A 14,812-nucleotide genomic window follows, 5' to 3' on the forward strand; every position below is an offset into this window, starting at 1 on the left:
AAAACATGCCTAAATTATTTAAATATAAATGATTTAGCTAAACCTGTTTGATAAAAAAATACAGATGTTTTTTCAGTAATACAATACATTTAAAAAATCTGAATTTAAAGCAGTATAAATTCAAGTGAAAATGTCTGAGAGAATTCATCAATTATACACCTACAGCACCTATAAGTTTTGTTTATGAATGCATGAATTCTTTGTTAGGTTTACAGTCTACATTTACATTCTTCACACCCACATTATGTAAAACTCTACAGAAACCACTGACTAGCACCTTCATTCATGCCTTCCAAACATGTAAATTCAGCAACATCACACATACACAAAAAGGTGGGAAGAGAGAGGCAGGAGAGAAACAAAGTAGTGATAAGATCTCCAGCGACATCACACAGCCGTGTTCTCATAGGCCCAGAGAAGTTAGTTCTCAGCACATCCAGATGAAACTTGCTTTGTGCTTCTCTCTCTCTCAATGATATTTGTATTTGATATGGATATTAAGAGGATCTGAAGTATAGCACTTCATACTATGAACAAGAATAAAAGAATCCTGAGCTGGTAGAGCAAGTGTATTACACCTATTTAGCATCCAATTCAGCACTGAATTAAGAAATTGGAAATCAGCCATAAATTTTCCACTCTTCAAAGGGGGCTCCAAATCTGACCCAAATTGTTACGCCCAATGTCCATCCTACCATACCTTGCCAAAATTCTGGAGAAGCTTGTCCAAAAACAGCTAAATGATTTCCTGGATAAGAATCATATATTATTTGACATGCAATCTGGTTTTTCGAATGGGACATGGGTGCATAACAGCCACTACAAAGGTCCTTGATGATGTAATTACAGCATTAGACTGCATGTAGGTCTGTATTGCCACCTTTATAGACCTAAGGCCTTTGACTCTGTCGACCATAGAATCCTTTTATATAAGCTTTCCAGTATTGGCTTGTCCTCATCTAGTTGTGATTGGTTTGCCAATTATCTTACCAACCGTGTCCAGCAATTGAAGGTTGAAAACATCATGTCAGACCCACTTATTATCTCTAAAGGTGTGCCTCAAGACTCCATCCTGGGCCCAACCCTTTTTACTATCTACATCAATGATATAGCCAGAGCTGCTGACACCTCCTGGATTCATCTTTATGCAGATGATACAATTTTGTACACAGTTTGATCCTCTCCATATTCTGCGGCTTCGAGTCTTAAACTCTATAGAGCAGTTTTTTGACAATCTCCATCTCCGCATTAACACCAGTAAAACAAAATATATAATTTTTAGCCATAAACCGGTTACTCACACTCCACTTACAATCACCTGCATGAACGGTATGGCTCTGGAGTATGTCAAAAAAATATATATATATATAAGCATTTGGTTGGATTCATCCCTGTAATTTATTCCACACATCAATAACCTTCAAACAAAAATGTAAAAGCTGGCTAGCCTTTCTTTTGCGCAATAAAGCTTCCTTTATTTATGCTACCAAATGCACCCTAGTTAAGATGACAGTACTGCCAATTTTGGATTATGGCGATATTATATACAGCATGGCACCAAACACACACAGCCCTAAAAAAAAAACTTTACACAATTTATCGTTCAGCCATCCGTTTTGCCATTAATGCGCCCATTCACACTCATCATTGGGAATAATACTATGTTGTTTTGGGGAAATTTCCTATGGTTGATAACACAACATCCTTTTAAGTACCCTTTAATACTATGGTAAGCACTATGTAATACATCCAGTACTACGTAATACATCAAAGTACCCTAGCATTATTCTAGCATTGCCATAGTATTACCACAGAAACACTACAGAAGTCTTTTGGGCTGGGTTTAGACGGACTCAGACAGAGTTTGGGTTTGAGAGAAAGGTATGTGGAGCATTGTTTCCTGGAGGCTCCGGTGCAGAATGGAGAATGCCACAGACTGCATCCGCGCCAAACTTCCTGCCCGAGGTGCTGACAAAGAAATTCCTTTTTGTTACTCCCTGCTCAGTAACTAACTTGAGGTCAGCCTTCTCAACCTTTTTAAAAGCTCCTGGTTTTCTTGTAATACCTAAATGATCAGAATTAATAAATACATAAATATACTAAATGATCTGTACTGAAAGCGGTAGATCAAATAAGTTAAAAAGTATAAAATCACTTCAAAAACTATTCCTGTCTAAAAATAAATATGTTTAAAAAAAATGAAATCTTTTTTTTTTAAAACACAAATGTTCTAAATGCACAATGAACTTTAAGAAGAGAATCAAATTGTGCTGTAAGTGTAAAAACACTAAATGATTATTTTCTGCTTATGCTTTTCCTGTAAGCGCACTTTAAAGGTCCTATGAAATTTCACTTTCTGAGGTTTTTTAAAATTAATATGAGTTCCCCTAGCCTGTATATGGTCCCCAAGTTTCTAGAAATTTGAATCGGTGTAAATTGAGATTTTTCTATCTTTCTCTGCCTTTGAGAAAATGGAAGCTCAATCAGGCTGATCTTGAATCTCCTCGTTGTGACGTTGTAACGAGAATTGTTACCTCCCCTTTCTCTGCTTTTCCCGCCCAAATATTTACATATAATTCAGCACAGGCGTTACAAACAGACATTTATGATATGGATTCGACAGCACCGGCACAAACAGTGAGTAACAGTGTTTATTAATGCCTGATCTGTGATCAGTGATTTCTGATGTGTAGCTAATCATTAAAGTTCACACAGACTTTCTTTCTAAATCGTTTAATACTGTTTATGCATCAGAGAATCAAGCCAGTGACTAAACGATCAACTTCGCATTGTTTCTCTTAGTAGCATGAAACAAATCTGTTATTTAAATTGTGATTTAACTACAGCGAGCGATCAAAGAAAGCTCACTTTTTTTCCGGAGCTGTTACACATCGCGAGTATATCTGCACACTTGCCCAAACTGCCGTTACAATGAATGACGCTGTTATCCTGCAGAACGGAGCTCTTACTGTATTCATGTGTTTGCTGTTAGCTGTGGTGAAAGCATTTTGTGAGATAACGTGTTGCAATAATGACGAGATCACTGCATCCACGCGATAAACAGACTCTGTCTACTCAATGCTCATCACTGCAGCCTTTCATGTGATGGGAAAAGATCGAACATTTTTTTATATAATCCACACTTCCACGATTCGTTAATCTCGACAGCTGTAATAGTAAAAAAAAAAATTATATATGTATATATATATATATATATATATTAGGGATGTCAAATTTCGATTATTTCCATGATCGATCGTCGTTTAAATTAACGATCAATTAATCGATTAATCGTTAACCATAATACTGCAAAACGCGTCTATTGCAGGCACGCAGTCAGCGGTATGACAGGATGTGCAAAAGCCACACACACACACACAAAACGCTTTCTCACTTGAATTAAAGAGGTTTTAGTCTGAATAAAATGCTAGTAGCAGGATTATAAAATGAATAGATGCGATTATGACCATTTGATAAAATGAAGAGAGCGCGCCATACTTTTGAGGTCATTTTACTTTGTTGACAGTTTCCAATCCCGGAAAGAACGCTGAACGCGCCACTTTAAATGGTTTTGTGGTGCTCGTTGTTGTATTTTAAAGCACAATTGCAATGTTTTCAACTGACATTATTGTATAAAATTATCCGAAATGTGGAGCGCGTGTGACTGCGCTGCACATTAAGTGAACTACATCGGCGCTGCTGCACCAAAACACAGTTGCTCACATTAATTTGATCCTGCTGGATTCTGTCCTAGAAAATGTCAGATTTTTAAAAATCCGGCATACAGCGCATTAGATCGTGACAGTGCATGCGTGCAGACGAGGATGTGCGAGCGCGGCTTTGGCTAGATTTATTTGGAGGTTATTGCTCATGTCTCATTCGGCACAAATCGAAATGTTTCCATATTCGCAATGTATTTGAATGTTAAACTATTATTTATAATGTAAACTAGGCTTGTACTTAACACGCATTCGCATATAGACGGAAAAGATGATCCTCTTCATATGAGCAAAAACGTCCTTGGAACAGCAGAGTGGACCGGTATACTACGGTCTATTTAAACTGACCAGTGTAACCTTTTAATGTTTAGTTGACATTTTATTTTGATAATGAACAGACTGCGATGTAACTTTGAATCGCTAGAATATACGTGTGCAGCAGGCTCCGGGGCGATCGAAACAGCTGAGACATTAAAAAAATATATATATTTTCCGCAAAAGTGTTTACTTTCATTTGTGCACACTCACAATAAAAACAGAAGATTTGTGCTCTTGTAAAATAAAGCAAACAAACAGAATGCGTTGTCATCCTTTTTTTTTTTTTTTTTTGTGAACTTATGGAGCGCCCACACTTCTGTTTTAAATCCGTTAATCTTAATTAGCCTATTTAAGTCGGATATATTTCGCATAGCCTATTTAAAAAAAAAAAAAAAAAAAAACATGAAAACAAATTGTTATTTTTATGTTGGGCCTATTACTTAGTAGGCTATAAATTTTCCTTAAAGCATCCCATTTTGTCCCAGGGCTTAGAGCCCTAGTCAGGTCCATGCAGAAACTTGTGAACGATGCTCGGCGTCATCGTTTAGTGACAGCAGTGAATGCTCCAGGAATGTGTCGGTCACAGCGCCTATTAATCGCTGTTTTGAATCCAGCAATTATTTATTTAGAAATGATAAGATCTGATTATGACAAGTGTGGTATAAAAGCTTTGTTTATTAGAGGAATAATAGCTTAACTGGAAAATGTTAGATTGCGACCATGCTTTTGGACCCCATAGTCTTCATTTACGCGGCTTTGTTCTGGTTTGCCGGTTGGTCACGAATTTCCCCAAATTCAGTATATTTAGGCATTGTTTCTTTTCCTAAATCTTCATAGTCTAACCCTCTAATTTCCCAGGTTTATTTTATTATCTTTCGCTTTTAATAACTGTTTTCGCATCTCTTACTGTGGTAAACATGGGAAGGGAAATTAAAGATTTCATGAATTAAGAATTCGTTCGATTTATTAATTTGTTCCCTTATTTCACTTAAATCATGGGTTATTTAGGGAACAAAATTAATGAAACATGGACAATTGCCACATTAATAATTCGTAGGAATGAATTAACAAGTTGTAGGAATGAATAGACTACCTGTCCTGTCACTGTGTCCCGCAGCCCTGCAAAGCGCACGATATAAAACAGTTATCTGATGAAATGATTAGTAACTACATTTCTATTGCATTTAATGTTGAAGAACTTTTATGTTGTTTCTATTTTAATGTACTTTAAAGTTTAAATCACATTAAAAGCTTAATTTGTACATTGTGTATGAATGATGATGCTTTTATATATCGTCACCGTCACTCACAGCCGCTCGCACGTGTTGAGTGCGCATGAGCCGCACGCAGCCCAACATTGAATCGGTTAACCGACCATCGATAGCCTTAATCGATTGCATCTCTTATCGACAATTAATCGATCATCGATTAATCGTTGACATCCCTAATATATATATAACGTTATATTTGAGAGGGGTTCCACATGAACGCATTTCGAATGCAACTATGTCAGCCAATCACAACAGTTGTGGTTTACTGGGAGTCTCACAGCAGACACGCCCCTTCAAACAGAGCATTCAAACCAGAGGGCTAATATCAGGATCTAAAAATGCTTTTTATTTCTAAATTTTAAATGTAAAAATCATACTAAAAATATAAGTACACCTAAGAGAACATTAAAAAGTATTTAAAGAGATAAGGAAATGATCCATGTCATGGGACCTTTAAATCCTGTGCTATCTTGAATCTGTCTGGTGATTCAGCGAAACAGGACATCAAATCCAGTGCCATGTTATGAGAAACTAAATGAACAGAACACCAACTGAAGACAAAACATTACCAGTAACATGTTTTCCAGACACAACAAGCCCAAGATCTTATTTAGATATGAACTGACAGACAGACAAACTAAAACAAGCTCCTTACCTGCTCGATTTCCATGATCTTCTCCAGAAACCACTTTGAGTGCTGAGTATCAAATCTTTCCGGGATCAAAGTTCAGTTAAGGGAGTGGAAGATTACCTCACACCCTACTAAATGATCTCCACAAGGAAACTAAAGCAATAGTTTCCTGCCATTGACAAGATTTGCCATTACAACCGACTTTAATGTGGGTTCCCTCACACTGCTTCAGTAACTACTTAAAACACTATTTAAGAGGTACACAAATTGAAGAAGAGACTGCAATACCTGAATGACACATGGCCAGCTTTCAAACGGAATTCAAAACTTGTAATGTCATACCTAAAGAAAACCACTTCCTTCCTGTTGCCACTCAGCTTTGGCCAACCACAAGGCTTTTTATCTTTCTTTATTTCCTAAAATAAACCCAATATATTAAACAACATAAAAAAGCATTTCTTGAAATTACCTTTACAAAGTTGTCTGGGAAAAGGCCTCGTTTCCCGTTGAGGTCTCCCTCCATCCATCCCTCCTCCTCAATCCGTCGCACGTTTCTGATCACATCTCCAAGTCTGAGGGTCAACTCATCGTCATGGACGGCTTCATACTCAAACTCCACCACCACCTCAACTACAAAGGGGAGAACAGACAGTCATTGAAAGTAGGTTGTTTGTGACATAATAGCACAGATATTACTTAAAGATGAACAGCAAAATACAACCAATGCTTTTTCACACCATTTACAAACTGATCAAGCTAAACAAATAAAGTAAATGGCTTCTCTCAACAACAAATGGTCTGTTTGCATTGACACACACTGAAACTGATATTGTATAGAATTTCAAAATGTATTTATTATCCTTAAAGGAATAATTCACCCAATAATGAAACTTGTCATCATCTACCCACATGACTTTCTTAGGCGAAACACATAACGAATAAAAACAAACAAAACAATCGTTATCATATACGTAGTTTAAAAGTCATATGACCATCACATGGGTGAGAAAATTATGAGAATATTAACTTTGGGTTGAACTGTTCATTTGCTGTCGGTCAATTGGACCCATTTTGAATTTTATTTTGTCTGAAATACTGGTTACCTTACAAAGTTTTCTTGAATTTTTTTGATTTTTCTTCACTTTCTGCACTATTTTGACACTTTGATGTGACAGAATTTCTATTAAAGTTATGACGATTATGAGTCAATTTGACCTCATATTTCATTGTTAAAGGCAGCTGCACAGACCCTAAAATTAAATATTTTTTGATGCATTTTATTATGTCAGTTTCTCAACAAAGAAGCCTAAGGGCATTTTCATTTATATATTCGGCAACAAGCATTTTTTTTGTCATGTGTGATAGGTATTAATTGTACCAGTTTTTTTTGTTTTAAATAGTGTGATTTCTGATTAACTGTAATGAATCCAATTAAAATTTCATAATTACTGTACCTAGATTCTTCACTTAACACATGGGTTAAAGCCCTATGAGACCAACATGAACTTGACTAGTCCAATATTTCAAATATGTGTCCTAATATTTGGTTCTGACCTTTAAAGAATGAATAAACATTCCACACCAGGACCACAGAAGAGCCGTGTGGAAATCTAGACCTTGCCCTTTACAGCTACTATTGTTTGACCTCTTTGTTGAGCGATAATTTCAAAATCACTGGCCAAGGGCCAGCAGAGCACAGCCTATAAACAATGTTTTAATCAAATATAGGTTTGTTTTGGAGGACAAAGCCTAACAATGGTAATTTTAACAGCCAAAAGCACTTAAAGCACTTTTTCAAGGGCTTTGGAATGACTGTTTCCAAGCAAAGTGGTGTCAATCAAGTTTCAGGCAAACAAAAACAACAATGTCTGAACAATGTGTGTTTCTCTGCTACCTAATCATTACCACGGACACCCAGACACAAACATCTCCCAACCATTTGCAGAGACTTTGGAAATTGTATCGTGTCAGACAATGCCTTAGGAAAAGCGCTAAATCTGGCTGTGAGGAGCTGAATGAGTCTGAGGGGAATGTGATCAGCTGCATATGCACACAGTACTTCTGTTGACAAAGATTATTTACACAGCCACGTCAGAGATAGCAGGGACTTCTCATGGAAAACACAGGGAAGAGGTCAGTGTGTTTGCCATGATCTCATCCTTACCTTGTCTGGTTATGTCTGTACAAAGGATTTCTATAAAAAAATATGTACTTTTGTAATCATCAAAAAAAAAAAAAAAAATTCCCTGTATGGCCAAAATATTTTGGGGAATTCATTTGGGAGCATCTGTCGAGAGATGCAAAATAAAAAGGTTTAGGCCAACTTGATGAGGAATCTGTGTTTTAGGTTTGACAAAGAAGACATTTTCTTGCTACAAAAAAAGTGGAAGGTGTACACACTGCAGCAGTGAATAATAATACAATATATTAGGGTTGTCACAATATCAAATTTTCACTACACAGTAGTACAAAATACAAAACATCGAACAGACAACACATTTTAAGGTATTAAGGCATTCGTCCAGTTTTTGTCCTTAAAATACTAGCATTTGTAACTGTCTGTACTCTACATGTGCATCTGTAATGGAGAGAGAGTGGGAGAAATAGAGTATTTGCTTTCCGTATATAATAAAACTATTTTTTGGCCAAAAAAATCTTATTGTTTAAGATATCTTATTGTTTACATATTTATTTGCTTGACCAATGTCATTGTGGGTTTTGGTTATTTTTGCTGTTTTAGACTGTTAAGGACCTTTGAAATAACTGAAATAATTTGGCAAAGTGATATGGACGTAAATGAATGCGGTCAAGACCTGCCTTGAACTATGGTCACCGTACATTTCCCTTGAAAGTAATTGCACTCCTTGGAACATTAGTTAGCCAATCAGACTAAAGAATTCAAAGATGGCGTAGTATGATAAACAAATAAATAATGCTAACAATCAAATTCTTCTTTAAATGTACTTTTTTATGACAGGTGACAACTAGCTGCGTAGTGTGACACCCCCACATCACATTTTTTTTTGCACATCATGTTTAATGCGTTACATTTTAATCTTGTTATTAGTTTGTGCCGATAGATGATAGTATTGTGTATCGCCGATAGTCAGAGATATCGACATCTGTCGGTAATCAAGACGATATTAGGCTCATTTTCCTATTAATGTATTAGATTATAATAATAATAACTATTATTTGCATTAGGTTACTTATTATAATTCAGCTTACTCCAAATGAACTTACCTTTTTTAAATACTTTAATATTGGACATAAACAAACACGTTAAATATAGCGTTAAACTGCTGGACTTTACATGAAATCTACTATTGATTTTCACCGTTGACTGATTTTGCAGAACATTTAGACTGATATAAACGTCAGTGCACAGATGCGGCAGATTTGTTACAGGATGCGCAATATGATAGTTGCATCAGACTATATATGAACTATAGTTGTTTTAAATACAGAATCTGCATTTTTATATTTAACGTTAGTTTATTGTATGTTTTAAAGTATATTTTTTTGAATATTGGTGATTCCATAGGCTCTCTCTCTCTTGCGCACATGTGCGGTTTAAAACACCAGAACAAATAGTCTCTCATTTGCTCCACTCATGCATGATAAGATTGTGTATCGTCGATCTCACGGGCTGACAATTTGATGATTTGAAAAATGACCATATTGCCCAACACTAGTTTGTATGGCTGTTACCCTGACCAGAACTCTGACAAGGACAAACTTTAGTTTTGGGAACAATTGTCATTTTATTTCAGAGTAACAATATATAATCACAATAGTTATTTGTGCTTTAAATATAGTCTTTATGATATCAAAATTGTTGATACCCTAGAAATGTCATCGGTGTCAATATCAGAAAAAACAAATACTAGCCTAAAAAAAAAAAAAACAAGCTCACTGAAGACAATTAAACAGTTGATTAAATAAGAATAAGAATCTACACTCTAAACCCCAGATTTTGTTTTAAGTAAACATTTTTAGTCTTCATTAATTATTGTTCCGTGTTTTTGTAAAAAACGTTGACATTACTAAATATAATTAGTTGTTTGAACTATTCAGACAGAATGTTGAATGCACTGATAATGTTAACTAGAGATAACTTAATGTGTTGAGTTTTTGTAAGGGGAGGAGCCCCGTTTGAACACGTTTAAGCAGTGAACACGCAATAGTTTGAAGATTCCGGCTGATGATGCACACAATGGATTTGGAAAGCAGCATGTAATAGTGAGTGTGTTAACTTCTATATATTTATCTTTCTGGGAAAATTGATCATTCAAAAGACTGGTCCGATGACAGCGTTACTGTAATTAAAGCTAAAGTACTCTTAATGTACCGATCAACCGTTTTCCTCTGACGGTTCACAGTTTATCTATGATGCTAACATTTAAATCGGTGTTTCTTTTGGTTCACAGTTAGATTAAGTTCAGCAAGTGTGTTTGCATGTTCATTTTAGCTGTAACGTTACATATCATTACCCTTAGCCTCAGTATTTTATCATCAGCATGTGTGCATCAATTAGCTTTTTGTTAAAGCTAAGTTAGCTTGTCTTATTGATATATTATCATGTCTAGTATTATTTATAATAACTGCAACTGAGCCTAAAGGGTTATGCGTACATGCTAAAAGTTTATGCTGAAAGTTTCAGTTAGTCCTGAAATGGAAAACTTTTTTTCTGTTTTAGGTGTTCATGGAGTTCTAATTAATGTTACAGGATTGTGGGCAGGAATCTCAATTATGAAATCATTAACCAACATAGACGAAGTCAAACTGAGATATTCCCTCTAGGAGAGAGAAAGTTGGGCAACTGTTGACAGCTTTCACAACAAATCAAGGTTGGTCCATATCAATTATAGACTTGCGTTGCAAAGTTTTTAACAGCTTAAGCACTGAAAATGTATCACAAAACGTTTACAATTGGTTGTGTAATGCAAACAAAATTGTGCTTGGTTTTGCTTTCTTGTGATCATTTCTTTCATTTTATTCATCAGTGATTCATTTTACTCCCTAACAGACTAAAGAGCCAACTGATAGGTCTCCGGTGCTCAGAGGACTCCCCATCGTCCTTGACCACAAACTTACAGATTTCTACAAAGTATGCTCTGTTACTTAACCACTGTTTTCTCTTAGAATATCTAAAAGAACATAAAAACATTACCATTTCACCAGTAATTGATAGTTCCTGTGTTTTATAAAACCTCTGAAAATAAAGCCTAAACCATTAACTTATTACAATAGCTCTTTTTATGTCGTTACAAACCATTTGGACTTTTTAAAAGTACATTTTTAAAATACAATATTAAGTATAGTTTACCCAAAAGTGGAATTTAAGTAAAATGTAAAAAATGCAAAAAACTTTACATTACATTAATAACTAAAAAAAACGTTGTAGCTTTAGATTTTTAGCTGAAACTTTGGTCCTTGGTGATTCATTCAATGCAAGTCAATGGCTACCATCACTTAGTAAAAAGTGTTGTAAAAAACAACAACAAAAAAACAGGCAAAACAAATTGAATACCTGTCTCCTGATGATACATTGAGGTGTTATGAAGCAAAACAATCAGTCCGTGAAAGAAACTGACATTATTTACAGCATTATTACCTTTAATCCACAGCCCCAGCACACAGTCTTGAGTGTGTTTACTAATGTCTGGAGAATAAGCATTGTGCGCTGCATTGGTCAGGAGTATCCACAGGTATTCATTTTGTTTTGCCTGTGCATGTTTATTAAACTATCAGAAATTGTTTCCATTGACTGTTTTATATCAATCACCAAAGAGCACAGTTTCAGCTAATAATCTTTTAAGGTTCTACTGACGAAAAACCCAGATTCACCTTGGAAGGCCTGAGGATATGTAAATTAACAGCAGATTTTCAATTGTGTGTGAACTGTTTTTAATAAAACATCATCATTTTCTGTTCCTACATTAAAAGTCCATGTAACCAAATTTAAATAATCATTGTGAAGACAGAACTCCAGCAGTCGTAACAAATTGCTTAACATTATTGATGGTTATGTAATGAGAAATTTCATGATTGTGCTCTTATGTTGTTAGGACTCTGATGACATTGGAATCCTCCTCATTGAACAACAAGGCTCTCATCTTCTCTCCATCTTAATCCAGCCTCATTGAAGATCCTCATTGAAGGAGAAATTGTGATGGACAATATTGATGACTTGCCAAAAGCTATGTGCATTCTGTATGGACTTGCATACACACTGCATCTCAACTACTAAATTTATGAAGAACACATTCTAGTTCATCCAACAGGTACTTCTCATGTTGGACCAAACCCATGTTGCAAACACTGAAAAAACAGCTAACAATGTAAGGAAATATGAGACGCTCCCATGAGAAGCCACTTGTGTTTTGCTGTATATGACATTAAAGTGTGTTCTTCTGTCACTGCATATTTGTGCTGTTAGTGCTCGGTTAATGTGTTTTCACACAATTCTACAGCCAAGTTAAAAAAGTTACAGAGAATTGTCTCCGTTTTAATGCATGCCAAGTTTGAAATTAATGCATACCCAGGCATTCACAAGGGATATAGAATATATTGATGAATACTGTGTGTTCATGTTTCTTCTACAAACTAGTTACAATTGTTAGTATGTGCTGTCAAAGCTTATTTTTACTTATCCTGTGGCTGAAAAATTTAATACATTGTCATGTTACCATTTCTTTGGCAAACAATAATAAAAATTTGCATTGAAATCTTTTTTTTTATTATTTTTTTTTTTAGAAAAAATGTTTCATAGAATAAATCTCAATTTATGTCTAATTACATTGACATAAATTTAACATTTATCATAACTTAAAAACATTTGTTAATGTTATTTACTAATACATATTATATATATATATATATATATATATATATATATATATATATATATATATATATATATATATATATATTTGTAGTTGTAACTTACAATAGTTAATTTATGCAACCTACAGTACACTCCAAATAATAATTGATGTGAACTTAAGATTTTGAGTAAAGCCTACTAATGTAAACTTGATTTGTCTACTGCATAAACTTAAGGTTCTATGTTAATTCAACTAAAGCGGTTTAGTTTCAATTTGGGTAAAGACTTTAAAAGTTTTGTGCAATGGGATTCCAAGAAAATTTCTAGCAAAGTCAACTTATTCGGGCGAAGTGTGTAATTACAAGCATTAGGACAGAAAAACTGCAGTAGAATAAATAAATAAGAAATGCTACATACATTGTATAAAGTAATTAAATGTATAAAAACTAGGGCTGCACTTAACTAGATATTTCTGTTGGACTAGCAGTCATTCATTTGAAGCATTAGTTGACTAATTGCACGCTTATTAAAAAACAAAAAACATTTAAATCATAATTATTGAGCCTTTAATATATGTGAACTAATCTAATTGCCTAATACTCGCTTAAGCGCACATATAAAGCTTTATTCAAGACCAGTGAGAGAGTTTTTTTTCTCTTTTGTGGTCTGATTAACATGCATAATACACAGCAGGAAATTTTGACTGCTGTCACTTTAAGAGCTGGCCAGATCCAATATTCTGTGACGCACTGTGTTCCTTCTCAGCATTTTGCATTTTAATAAGACCTAAAACACTACGTTTACTAGGATACTTGCAAAGATTGGCATAAATACATGTGTATTTAACCATTCAAGGCCTACAAAACATCAAAATCAATGCTCTTCAATACTCTCACACTATATGAGCACACTCTTTACATGCCTCACTGACAGTGCTTAGAAACAGACAGAGCACAAATCTAGTGAAATGAGCCTGCTTTTACTGCTGATTGCATTTGAACAGCTTAAAAATCACTTGTTTTTAAACTGCAAGGCTAGGTAAATTGCTAATTAAAACCAGTTAATTGTGTCTGCCACCCCTAAATATATGCTTTGCAAATACTAATAAACAGCCAATATTCTAGTAATATGCATGCCTATAATTTTTGTTAAAACTAAGAATATGTCCTTAAAAATAAAATATTTTACCAAATCCCTTTAGACAAAAGAAAAACAATACAGAAGTGAAATCACTCATAATTTCATACTTCGCTTGCTTCTTACACAGATACAGTTGACTAAACTTTCTCATAAGTGACGGGTCTCACAAGTCTTTCAGCTCTCTGGGAAGTACATTTTAAACCACAGACAACCAGGTACACAATCCAAGCCTTTTTGAGCAAACGCCAAACCATTTCTCTTCTGTGGCCACTTTCTGTTTTTAACACAGTGTGAAGGCTGGTGGCCTCACACTCACTGTCTCTTCCTCTTCTTTTTGGTGCAGTTTGCAGAAGACAAAAGTTACGTATGATGTCAAACCACCATAAAATGTGGTTAGCTAGTTTTACTTCTAATTTAGTCTTGACCATATTTCCAACCATAAAAGAAGGGGGGAGGGGGAAGAAGAACTTCCAAATTTAGATGAGCTTCCAAATTAACTCACTCAAAAGGCTTGATCATGTCATTGAGTATATAGAAAGTATATTTTTTATTTTGTAACCCTTTTTGCACAGAAAAAACTGGTCAGTACCAATATGACAGAAATGCAGAGATTAACTGAGGTCAGGATTTTTGGAAACTGAAAGTGTGTAGTTAAACAACAATATGGCTTCTTCGTGTAGCTCATGTATCCAATGTTTCATGCTGACTTAGCCTCTCTGTTTAAGCCTGCCGAAGCATCCTGATCTGGAGCAGAGCTTTGCAGAAATTGTCATAATGACATAGTTGGACGACTTTGCATGAGTGGCAGGAGCAGATCCAGAGCCAGCAACTCTGCTCTTATTCCCTCTGCAGCCATTTAGAAAGCAAAACATATTAGGTAATTTACTTCTCTGCATTCTGACTG

General features: G+C 35.1%; 1 protein-coding gene across 1 annotated transcript in view; it reads right to left on the bottom strand.

The window, feature by feature from the left end:
• The window catches only part of LOC113098144 (CD2-associated protein-like), a 34,341-nt gene extending 27,761 nt beyond the window's left edge, over positions 1-6,580 (bottom strand). Inside the window, exon 1 of the mRNA XM_026263090.1 lies at positions 6,409-6,580. Within this exon, the coding sequence (XP_026118875.1) occupies positions 6,409-6,462 (54 nt within the window). The 5' untranslated portion in view covers positions 6,463-6,580. The remainder of the gene's footprint in view (positions 1-6,408) is intronic.
• Positions 6,581-14,812: the final 8,232 nt, after the last annotated feature.

This window comes from Carassius auratus, unplaced genomic scaffold (assembly GCF_003368295.1).
Source record: "Carassius auratus strain Wakin unplaced genomic scaffold, ASM336829v1 scaf_tig00216420, whole genome shotgun sequence".
NCBI classification, from domain to species: domain Eukaryota; kingdom Metazoa; phylum Chordata; class Actinopteri; order Cypriniformes; family Cyprinidae; genus Carassius; species Carassius auratus.